The sequence below is a fragment of the Dermochelys coriacea genome, chromosome 6 (assembly GCF_009764565.3).
Source record: "Dermochelys coriacea isolate rDerCor1 chromosome 6, rDerCor1.pri.v4, whole genome shotgun sequence".
Taxonomy (NCBI): Eukaryota; Metazoa; Chordata; order Testudines; family Dermochelyidae; genus Dermochelys; species Dermochelys coriacea.
The window spans coordinates 99,125,814-99,138,490 of record NC_050073.1 but is presented as its reverse complement, the minus strand read 5'-3'; the positions used below and the strand labels follow the sequence as shown (position 1 = coordinate 99,138,490).

General features: G+C 42.9%; 1 protein-coding gene across 2 annotated transcripts in view; it reads right to left on the bottom strand.

Moving 5' to 3' along the window:
- RIN3 (Ras and Rab interactor 3) overlaps positions 1 to 12,677 on the bottom strand; it is a 117,152-nt gene that overhangs the window by 34,638 nt on the left and 69,837 nt on the right. For both annotated transcript variants that reach the window (XM_038408103.2, XM_043516379.1), the window contains exon 5: positions 5,717 to 5,808. In XM_038408103.2, the coding sequence (XP_038264031.1) occupies positions 5,717 to 5,808 (92 nt within the window). The remainder of the gene's footprint in view (positions 1 to 5,716; positions 5,809 to 12,677) is intronic.

Sequence of the window (12,677 nt, the reverse complement as noted above, 5' to 3'; positions counted from 1 at the left end):
CCCAAAGGCATGATAGGAAACACAGAGGTGGAGGATAGCTAGATACCAGAGCTAGTCCTAGGCTTAAGTAGTCTAAGCAATTGCTTAGGTCCCCATGCAGTTCAAGGGGGCCCCCCTATTCACTTTATATTATGTGTTGGGAGGGGGGAGGGGAAATATTCCTGCTGAGGGCCCCCAAAGGGCTAGCACCACCTCTGCTGTACACAGTAGTTTAGCGTGGAGATCCATACATCTTATTTTACCCAGGCAGGGCCCCTAACCATAGAATCGGTGCTCCTTGCACACTCCCAGTGCACAAGGCACATCTCTGTGTTTCAGCAAGGGAAGCCAACTGGCCATTCTAGGAATGGAAACAATGGCCTGGGGCACAGATCCTGCAAACACTTGCTATCAGACACAATGCTCATTCTGCCAGGAGAAGTCCCATTGATGTTACTGGAACTGTGCCCAGGAGCAGGCGCTATGCCTGCAGCAAAGCTTTCAGGCCTGTGCCCTCAGTGGTAAATTCTGAGGGCCAAAGCCTCCTCTCAGTTACACCAGAATAATCCCTTAAGTGTCAGCTGAGGGTGGAACAGAAGAGCCTTTTGCCACAAATCAATAAAATAGCTCTTGAGTTCATTTTGAGTTTCAGTATATGAGGGCTGGTTCACCCCTGCTTAACCCCACTTTCACGCCACAGTAACTCCTTTGATTTCACCTGAGGCAACTTCAGCCACCATCAGACTTGCACACACGATGTAGCCGCACCAGTGCTAAACTGCAATTGTTCTTTCTTCCCATTTGTCATGTGCTGCTCAAAACCCTCTGGTACCTCCCGTCTGCAGCATTGTTTCTTACAGTGATGCTTATGGACATCAGCTTATGGTCCTCTATGGGGACCCTCAAAACCTACTGCAAACAGGATCAAGCTGCTGCTTTAGCCCATCAAGGACTGGACTGGTGTCTAGGACAAATTTTGGTTTATAAGCATGTCACAGTATTTTCTTACTCAGGAAAGCTGAGACTACAGTCACTTCATACTGTGATTTCCTGCCATGGGAGATGATGATGATGAACTGGACATGTCTGCTTGAAATAAACAAACACACATTGTTGGGGGCAGTGGAACTGTTTGAGAACAAATTAAACTAACTACTACAAGAACATGACCATTCATTTGGCATCACCTAGTCTAATACCCTGCTTCCAAGAATAGCAAATGGGGCACAGTTCTCTTTAAATTGTTTAACTCCGCCGCACGTCAGCAAATGCAGTGCAGTGGAATTTGCTTATCTAGGTAGCGGGATGGAGTTACAGCATCTTGTGGGTTGAGGAAGTGACCGGCACATCATGCATCAGCCTATGAAGGGGAAGATGATGATTTTTCTCAGTAAAATACAAAGATGAGGCACTATGCAGAAAACCCAGAGCTCAGACCCAAGCTGAATAGCCTGACAGGGCATTGGGCAGATGCCTGAAGTTAAAATGGGGGAGGAATTCTTTTCCCAAAGTAACTGAGGGCTACACACAGCTGCCTCCTAGAAGCTGTTCCAGGGCAATAAATATTCCCTCCCATTGAAGAAAGAATAGGATGATCTGCTCCCACTCCTCTCTCCTGGCACACCCATAAACCTACACCTTCCCACCCACCGCCTGCTGCCAAGTGGGTCTGCACTGCACACCGGGGTTGGCTCTTCCTGTGCTGCCTTCCCATCCACCAGAAATACAGCTGGAAGGGCTGAATTTTCCTCTGTCTTTTCAGGGAAGCATCAGTTAAAGGGGGATTCTTTTTTTGATGTATCCACTCTTTTAAAACCACATTTCAGTGCTCTACAACTTATAATCTTTGACCCTTTGTGTAATAACCAGATCCTGAAAAGGGCAATCTAGTTTGCAGTGGGACATCTAATTTCTGTCCCATGAGAATATATAACACTTTTGGAGGAAGTGGAAATTGACAAAAAAGACTTTCAAGCAATGCCAGCTGGAAGAAAAAAGGGTGGCTGCTACGAGCACAATCTGTCTGTATAGATTAGATTTTGTTTTAAAAAGAAAGAAACCCAATCCTAAATATTTCATCCTCTTTGACCTTGCTGAGATGTCATGGAGCTCTGGAGATTTAGCATCCCTTCTAGGACAACTGTATACTACAGGAAGTTCTTTGTCTTCAGAAACTTCACTAGGAACACAAGTTCAAATGCCATCTCTCTATTGCTGTCATCACAGTGGAAAGAAGAGGAAGAAAAAGACCTCAGCTTGCTTTTTTGAAAAGCAGCTACTAATTTTGGCTGCTTCTGTTTCTGGGTGCCCAACTTGAGACACTTTAAAGAGGCCTCATTTTCAGAAGCCGTGAGTACCTGCCCTCTGAAAATCAAGATCCTTACAGTGTCTCAGGATCGGCTCCCAAAAATTGTGGCTCCCAAAAATCACAAGCCACTTTTGAAAATGTAGGTGAAATTTTATTTTTTGTTATAGCTTTCAGCTGCAAAGTAGCTGAGCATTTTCTGAGCATTCAGTATTGGTTGGATACCCAGAGCCAATGGAGTTTGGATAAAAGCAAAACTCAAAGCAATAACAGGGGATCCTGAAACTTGAGTGAACCTGATGACTAAATTCGTCAGAGCTGGTATGAAATGAAACTGGTGGGTTTTTCCCAGCCCTACTTGGAAATATAATACAGAATATTAAAAAACAGATGTGAAAACTCCCAAGTGATTCTATAGCATTAATGACAAATTAGGTCAACATAGATTTCAGGATATCTTGATTGCAGTTTCTTCCACTGGATGTTGTAATGGGACACTATTACAAATATTGTTTGCAGAATAAAGCATTCATAGATATATTTATTTGACAGAAAGCTCCAAACAACATAATTTTTCTGCTACATTAGTTCATGCAGAAAAAAACAACGGGAGGAACTGTCTTGCTGAGTACAGTAACTGAGCAAACAAGATTTACACCACTCGGTTAAACATATCAGACACTGGCTTTACCATGGATATAAAAGAAGCTACAGGTGTAATCTCAAAGAAAAGTCAAAGCTCATCTGGTTAAAAGAGCAGAAGAAAAGTTGAACAGGAAACTAGTGTTAGAGCTGGTTGTTGGATGCAACATTTGACATAACAGGAGTGGGTTTAGTGGTAGGGAATCAGAGTGGCTTAGCTAGAGGCCTAGTTCAGTTAACAGAACACAGAACTTAGTGGGGAAACAAAATGAGCAAAGTACTCGTGTACAGTTATTATCTAGGGCACTAAGATTTTAAACAATCATTTACAGCAGCAAGTAGAGATGGGAGAGTCATAATAAAAATCTGTGTTACGCTATAGACCTAATTTTTGGGGTTGATCAGTCGAATACTGCATACAGATGTGGTCTCCTCATCTCAAAAAAGATATACTGGTATTAAAAAAGGTTCCGAGAAGGGCAACTAAAATGATTAGGGGTTTGGAACGGGTCCCATATGAGGAGAGATTAAAGAGGTTCAGACTTTTCAGCTTGGAAAAGAGGGACTAAGGGATGGGGATATGATAGAGGTATATAAAATCATGAATGGTGTGGAGAAAGTGAATAAGGAAAAGTTATTTACTTGTTCCCATAATATAAAAACTAGGGGCCACCAAATAAAATTAATGGGCTGCAGATTTAAAATAAATAAAACAAAGTTCTTTTTCACACAGCACACAGTCAACCCGTGGAACTCCTTGCCTGAGGAGGTTGTGAAAACTAGGACTATAACAGGGTTTAAAAGAGAACTGGATAAATTCATGGAGGTTAAGTCCATTAATGGCTATTAGACAGGATGGGTAAGGCCATATTAAAGAAATTCTGTATTAAAATCACAAATGAGTTTGATTCCCCATAGTTTAAATTCCAGGGTATTACTAATTAAGACGTCTCTTGGTTTTTGGTACTGTTTCTCTCCCTCTCTGTGTGAAACTTGCAAGCTGCTAATTGTGTTAGTACATTCTAAGACAGAGTCTGTTCTCAAAGCAATTCTTTGTAACAACAACTACTCATACAGAGAGAGACTAAAAGCAATACTGTGTAACAACAGAAACAGCACCCAGAGACTCCCCGCCCTTTTGTTTTATTCATCTTGCTTTGTTAACAACTGTGATTAAAATAGAGATAAAGGATGTACTGGATGGATGCTTGTTGTGGATAATAACTGAATGATCAGGGAGGTTCCAGCCTAAGAATCCAGTGTCCATTGGCTGAAGAAGGCGTCAAGTGGAAATAACCAGAGGAACCTCGGAGGGCAGACTGGAATCCCCCCAACAGCCTCAAGGATGGGAGAACCAAAGAACAAGATAACATCTGGCAGCACAGAGCCAACAGGAATGTGCCATCTGCTGATTGATTCAGCAACAACATGATGAAGTAATTCCCATAGACTGGCATAGGAAGAAATTCTTATAAAAATAGACTCTAGAAAGTGAGAACTTTGGGGTCTGATTCTCAAACCAACTTCCAGGAGCATCAGATGAGCATCTGACAAGGCCCTGTTCCCTCCTCATGTCCAGGCCACCTGGCCAATGGCTTGGCATGAGCAACTCTAAGGCTGGTAACTATGATAACAACCTTGCAGAACCTGTGTGTGTGTGTATGAATGAATGTGTGAATAAATATGAAATTGAATGGAATGTTATAGCTATAACTAACTGCTTACTATGATTCTTTCTGTATTCAAAATAAATGTGGCATTTTGCCTTTTCCCCTTTAATAAGATCCAGCTAGTTTTTATTTTATTGGTATAACAAGGAATGATGTCCCTAGCCTCTGTTTGTCAGAGGGTGGAGATGTATGGCAGGAGAGAGATCACTTGATCATTATCTGTTAGGTTCACTCCCTCTGGGGCACCTGGCATTGGCCACTGTCGGTAGACAGGATACTGGGCTGGATGGAGGCTTTGGTCTGACCCAGTATGGCTGTTCTTATGTTACCTGGAGAGCACCAAGTTCATGCACCTTGAAGCCACCAACGCTCAACTCCAAGGCGAAGTAATGAAAACAGGTCAGCTTTATACATCAACATAAATGAAGACAGCAAATTGGCACTGATCTGATATCCTCCAAATGAGATTATTTTTCAGAATGGCACTATTTAAGGTGGCAGTGGATCACTAGTTTGAAGGTAGGGCATATAGTCAAAATACCCAATCTTCTGAAGATTCTGTCCCAGCTGAAGTTTGACCCAAATAATCAAAAGCAGATCAGCTCTACCACTTGGTGAGTGACCCATCCACAAAGGTCATTGCATTTCCCATGAGTCCTGCGAGATTAATCCAAATATAGAGGCTTCACAGCTCACAGGTCTTTTTTTCCCCAGTCACTTGAGAACAGGGAAAAGATTGTGAGGTGATGAACTGCTGGAGTGTGAGGGTGGTTTTAGCTTTTCATTTGCCTGGATTGCCAGTTATTTTGAATATTTGCCTGTTATGCTGAATAGCACTGATGCACATTAGTTATGTTGGAGTGTCCTTTATTGTGGGTATTTCTACATTATACCCTGGGCACCTACAGGTCCTGGACAGGTGCCCCTTTTTAGCGTGTCTGTATAAAAGAAAAGAAAATTAATCTCCCCTGCATTTAGGCTTCTCTACCTGTTCTGAGAGCAGCACAAAGCGGTTGTACTGCCTCTCTTATCCACCAGCCAAGACAACCCTCAACTGCTTTGAAGCTACTAGGTTCTCGTGAGCTTGCGTAAAGCTCAAGCTCTTTCATAAAAGACTTACCTATCCCCAGGCTAGCAATGGTTTCGAGGTCTGCAAAGCTATTGGCCTCCACTATTGCTTGGGGAAGCCTGAGCGTGAAGGGCAGCAAATCCCTGTGAAAATAAATAAAGCAAAAAACCCAACCATTAGGAACTCAGAGTTTTGCAGTTTGATTTTAGAGATCTGATTTGCTAGCAATTCTAGCTCTATTCTGCCGGGTGCGGAGGGCCCTTAATACCACTAAAGTCAGCAGCAGCGCAGCTGCACCAGTGCAATCCCCAAGCTTAGACAAGGAAAGCTGCAAGATGCACTGGCTGAGATTACTCTGGTCTCAAGCAGATTCTTAGCCCCAGTGAGGTTGCTTTGGGCCAGGCTGGTGGCTTCATCTCAGTTTCTTCCGTGCTAAAGGAGGGATAAGGATACCCACCCCCCCGGGCCACTGTGAGGCTAAATGCTTGTAATGTTTGTAAAACACGAAGAGACCTTTGGATGGAAAGTGCTATGATAGAATAGGACTGCAAGTGTCATCTAGTCTAACCCCCTTTAGCATTTCAGTACTTAGACTGTGGGTTCTTTGGAGCAGGGACCATCTTTTTGTTCTGTATTTGTACAGTTCCTAGCACAGTGGGGGCCTGGCCCATTAGTAGGGGCTCCTAGATGCTACTGCAGTACAAATAATAAAGAATAATAAGTATGTACAAAGTTATGAATTAATACTTATAATTCAAATTATCTTGGGGTAACAGATTTTCCTCTATCACTTTTCTCATCTCTTCCTACTCCACCTCCCTCCTTTACATAAAATCAGAGCTTAACATATATTAGATTCTAAATAGCAAAGTAGGATTATGCAGTAGGCTACACTGAGTGACGTGACAGAGAGCGACTGGTGAAGGATCATCTGGGCAGTGGGAAACTGGCTGCATTAATGAGTCATCTATTCCCAGACTTTCTAACGTTTGGGGTTTTGGAAGATGTAGAATTTTTATAAGGAAAATGTGACGGGTGTTAGCTGGATTCCACTGAAATAAACCTTCACTCTGAGTTATGTGGTAATTATGCTTTTGGGATCGCTACGAATTGTTTAGGTTTGCTCCTTACCTAACAATAATTTGCTATACTGTCTCTCCCTACTCCCCATCCTAACAAGGCCCTTCAAAGTCAATAATAAAATTAACAAGACAGTGAAGAGCTGGGTCTGGATGGCTTAATGTGTGAAAAAGCTTAGCTAACCGTTCTGCAAGCAGCAGGAGATCATATTTAGAAAAACTAACCACATGACTGGATGGTCGCTATTTAAAAAAAAGTATAACTTTGCAGTTCTGAGAAGGTCTCGTGTGTTGGTAGATGAACCCACTGTGAACTGCCCTCCCCCTTACAAAAGGGTGTATATTTTGCTGACTGAAATGCACACGCCATGGCTTGTTAGGGGTGTTAGTGATAATAATGTAGTATTCAGGCTTGTATATTTGCCTGAGATAGAAGTTTGGGTCTTGTTTGCCCATTTGACTTTTGATATTTTTATATTCTTACTAATATGTGTGAACAAAGAACAAGACACTGTGTGTTACATCTGCCCACCAGCAGATGGGGTGAGAAGAGATAAGAAATAGAGCTAAAGTGTTGCTAGGTAAAGTGGGAGTTTAATATATGAGCGCACAGTTGGAGAACAGTCCAGCCTCAACTCCTCTCCTGAGATAAGGTCAAGCAAACAATTTGGGGGGTGAGGAGGATGCGGGGAAGGTATAAGAAACGCTAAAAGCCAAAGAAATGCCAGTCCCTGAATGAAGCACAACCTCACTCCTTACCCTCCCATGAGATACAAAAGAGGTGGTACTGAAGCCCCTGGACCCAAGAACCTCCAAAATGGAACATGACTATAAATTGTAAGGGATGGGACCAAGGGCATGCAGTACAGGTATAATTATGTCTGCTAAGAAAGGGAAAGGGGACCATGAAGGCTCTGCAGAATACAGAGCTATGGACATGCTTGCTTGATTAACCCCAATAAATATTGCATTGCCTGTACTTTGGATTTCTGGTCTTCTGCTTTCTGTCTGTGTGACAAGAACCAGGGGAGGGCGAAGGGAAAGCCCTTAACATGGCTATTATGTGCATCGCTGAGCACGTACTTGTGTAACTATTTTTAATAAGCTGATTTATGTTTGGATCTCTTTGCATGGAAAATTTTTTGGTGTAAAAGAGGAACAGAGTGTGAGCCATTGGCCTTCTCTTTTCTGTTTTTCGAATGGGTCTGGGTGTGGGTATGTGGGGGTGGGAATTGGCTTCATTTTTTATTTAGGTAAATATTTGTAACTTGGAAAATACTAAGAAATGAAACCCCTAGAAAAAAATCTATTTTATTCACTGCCTGAGCTGCCACCAAATCACCCATTCACCTACAGGTACTATTTTAGTGGTTCGAGGTAATTTAGCCACCATGCCAGAACAGAACAGACCTGGCTTTCTCCTGAGCAGAGGCTCTCAGCAGTGGAAAGCCGGTGCTTAATAGCCTTTGTTTTAATCTAGTGCTGTCCGAAAATTATTTCCCATTTACCTTCTCTTATCTGACAGCAATCTCTGAAATTAGTAGAAACATCAAGAGCATAGGTTACATTCAATAATATCATTTATAAAAGGAACTAAGAGAAATGTTTTCCTCTCTGCTGAGAATGTACATTTTTAGCTGTGATAGGCATTACTAGAATTGCAATGCAGAAGTGAGTTGAATTGTCTTTTTCTCAGTGGATCATATGATTAGAGACTCTGCACGAAGGCTGTTTACACCACTCTGGCAGTGTAAGTGTCCTTAAATGTACCTTGAAAAGGAGTACTTGTGGCACCTTAGAGACTAACAAATTTATTAGAGCATAAGCTTTCGTGAGCTACAGCTCACTTCATCGGATGCATTTGGTGGAAAAAACAGAGGAGAGATTTATATACACACACACAGAGAACATGAAACAATGGGTTTATCATACACACTGTAAGGAGAGTGATCACTTAAGATAAGCCATCACCAACAGTAGGGGGGGGAAGGAGGAAAACCTTTCATGGTGACAAGCAGGTAGGCTAATTCCAGCAGTTAACAAGAATATCAGAGGAACAGTGGGGGGTGGGGTGGGAGGGAGAAATACCATGGGGAAATAGTTTTACTTTGTGTAATGACTCATCCATTCCCAGTCTCTATTCAAGCCTAAGTTAATTGTATCCAGTTTGCAAATTAATTCCAATTCAGCAGTCTCTCGTTGGAGTCTGTTTTTGAAGCTTTTTTGTTGAAGTATAGCCACTCTTAGGTCTGTGATCGAGTGACCAGAGAGATTGAAGTGTTCTCCAACTGGTTTTTGAATGTTATAATTCTTGACGTCTGATTTGTGTCCATTCATTCTTTTACGTAGAGACTGTCCAGTTTGGCCAATGTACATGGCAGAGGGGCATTGCTGGCACATGATGGCATATATCACATTGGTAGATGCACAGGTGAACGAGCCTCTGATAGTGTGGCTGATGTGATTAGGCCCTATGATGGTATCCCCTGAATAGATATGTGGACAGAGTTGGCAACGGGCTTTGTTGCAAGGATAGGTTCCTGGGTTAGTGGTTCTGTTGTGTGGTGTGTGGTTGCTGGTGAGTATTTGCTTCAGATTGGGGGGCTGTCTGTAAGCAAGGACTGGTCTGTCTCCCAAGATCTGAGAGAGCGATGGCTCGTCCTTCAGGATAGGTTGTAGATCCTTGATGATGCGTTGGAGGGGTTTTAGTTGGGGGCTGAAGGTGATGGCTAGTGGCGTTCTGTTGTTTTCGTCATCATGAATAGGTCAGAGTATGAACAAGAGGCTACTAGGCAGCTCTCCAACACCACTTTCTACAAGCCATTACCCTCTGATCCCACTGAGAGTTACCAAAAGAAACTACAGCATTTGCTCAAGAAACTCCCTGAAAAAGCACAAGAACAAATCCGCACAGACACACCCCTGGAGCCAGGACCTGGGGTATTCTATCTGCTACCCAAGATCCATAAACCTGGAAATCCTGGACGCCCCATCATCTCAGGCATTGGCACCCTGACAGCAGGATTGTCTGGCTATGTAGACTCCCTCCTCAGGCCCTTCGTTACCAGCACTCCCAGCTATCTTCGAGACACCACCGATTTCCTGAGGAAACTACAGTCCATTGGTGATCTCCTAAAAACACCATCCTAGCCACTATGGATGTAGAAGCCCTCTACACCAACATTCCACACAAAGATGGACTACAAGCCGTCAGGAACAGTATCCCCGATACTGTCACGGCTAACCTGGTGGCAGAACTTTGTGACTTTGTCCTGACCCATAACTATTTCACATTTGGTGACAATGTATACCTTCAAATCAGCGGCACTGCGATGGGTACCCGCATGGCCCCACAGTATGCCAACATTTTTATGGCTGACTTAGAACAACGCTTCCTCAGCTCTCGTTCCCTAATGCCCCTACTCTACTTGCGCTACATTGATGACATCTTCATCATCTGGACCCATGGAAAAGAAGCTCTTGAGGAATTCCACCATGATTTCAACAATTTCCATCCCACCATCAACCTCAGCCTGGACCAGTCCACACAAGAGATCCACTTCCTGGACACTACGGTGCTAATAAGCGATGGTCACATAAACACCACCCTATATCGGAAACCTACTGACCGCTATTCCTACCTACATGCCTCTAGCTTTCATCCAGATCATACCACTCGATCCATTGTCTACAGCCAAGCGCTACGATATAACCGCATTTGCTCCAACCCCTCAGACAGAGACAAACACCTACAAGATCTCTATCATGCATTCCTACAACTACAGTACCCACCTGCTGAAGTGAAGAAACAGATTGACAGAGCCAGAAGAGTACCCAGAAGTCACCTACTACAGGACAGGCCCAACAAAGAAAACAACAGAACGCCACTAGCCATCACCTTCAGCCCCCAACTAAAACCCCTCCAACGCATCATCAAGGATCTACAACCTATCCTGAAGGACGAGCCATCGCTCTCTCAGATCTTGGGAGACAGACCAGTCCTTGCTTACAGACAGCCCCCCAATCTGAAGCAAATACTCACCAGCAACCACACACCACACAACAGAACCACTAACCCAGGAACCTATCCTTGCAACAAAGCCCGTTGCCAACTCTGTCCACATATCTATTCAGGGGATACCATCATAGGGCCTAATCACATCAGCCACACTATCAGAGGCTCGTTCACCTGTGCATCTACCAATGTGATATATGCCATCATGTGCCAGCAATGCCCCTCTGCCATGTACATTGGCCAAACTGGACAGTCTCTACGTAAAAGAATGAATGGACACAAATCAGACGTCAAGAATTATAACATTCAAAAACCAGTTGGAGAACACTTCAATCTCTCTGGTCACTCGATCACAGACCTAAGAGTGGCTATACTTCAACAAAAAAGCTTCAAAAACAGACTCCAACGAGAGACTGCTGAATTGGAATTAATTTGCAAACTGGATACAATTAACTTAGGCTTGAATAGAGACTGGGAATGGATGAGTCATTACACAAAGTAAAACTATTTCCCCATGGTATTTCTCCCTCCCACCCCACCCCCCACTGTTCCTCTGATATTCTTGTTAACTGCTGGAATTAGCCTACCTGCTTGTCACCATGAAAGGTTTTCCTCCTTCCCCCCCCTGCTGTTGGTGATGGCTTATCTTAAGTGATCACTCTCCTTACAGTGTGTATGATAAACCCATTGTTTCATGTTCTCTGTGTGTGTGTATATAAATCTCTCCTCTGTTTTTTCCACCAAATGCATCCAATGAAGTGAGCTGTAGCTCACGAAAGCTTATGCTCTAATAAATTTGTTAGTCTCTAAGGTGCCACAAGTACTCCTTTTCTTTTTGCGAATACAGACTAACACGGCTGCTACTCTGAAATAAATGTACCTTGTGGCCCTTTTACACAGCTCAAGCAGTGTAAAGTAGCATTAGGATAAATGAAAATCAGATTTGTCTTATAATGTGAACAATCACTGTAAAGATCATATTCTTTGCACTAAGAATGACAGCATAGTGGATCACAAGCTAAATATGAGTCAACAGTGTAACGCTGTTGCAAAAAAAGCAAACATCATTCTGGGATGTATTAGCAAGACTATTGTAAGCAAGACACGAGAAGTAATTCTTCCGCTCTATTCTGCACTGATTAGGCCTCAACTGTATTGTGTACAGTTCTGGGCACCATATTTCAGGAAAGATGTGGACAAATTGGAGAAAGTCCAGAGAAGAGTAACAAAAATGATTAAAGGTCTAGAAAACATGACGTATGAGGGAAGGTTGAAAAAATTGGGCTCGTATAGTCTGGAGAAGAGAAGACTGAGAGGGGACATGATAACAGTTTTCAAGTACATAAAAGGTTGTTACAAGGAGGAGGGAGAAAAATTGTTCTTCTTAACCTCTGAGGATAGGACAAGAAGCAATGGGCTTAAATTATAGCAAGAATGGTTTAGGATGGTTTAACATGGTTTAGGTTGGACATTAGGAAAATCTTCCTAACTGTCAGAGTGGAATAAATTGCCTAGGGAGGTGGTGGAATCTCCATCATTTGGGATTTTTAAGAGCAGGTTGGACAAACACCTGTCAGGGATGGTCTAGATAACACTTAGTCTTGCCTTGAGTGCAGGACATTGGACTAGATGACCTCTCGAGGTCCCTTCCAGTCCTATGATTCTATGATTTAAGTTGAATTTAAAACTCGACTACATAAAGTAGGAGTAGGATGCTCAGATTGTCACAGCGATATGCTTGGCGTAAAAGTGTAGATTAGGTTAGACTGGATTACTGTAGATGCATAGGCTAGGTTATCCAGGTATTACATTAGAGAGGGCCTGGCCCTGCTGAAATGGACAAGATGTCATAACAAGTCTTTTCCCCTCTAGCGTCTAATCAGTATATTTTGAATTTCTGTCTCTAAATAAATGCCTG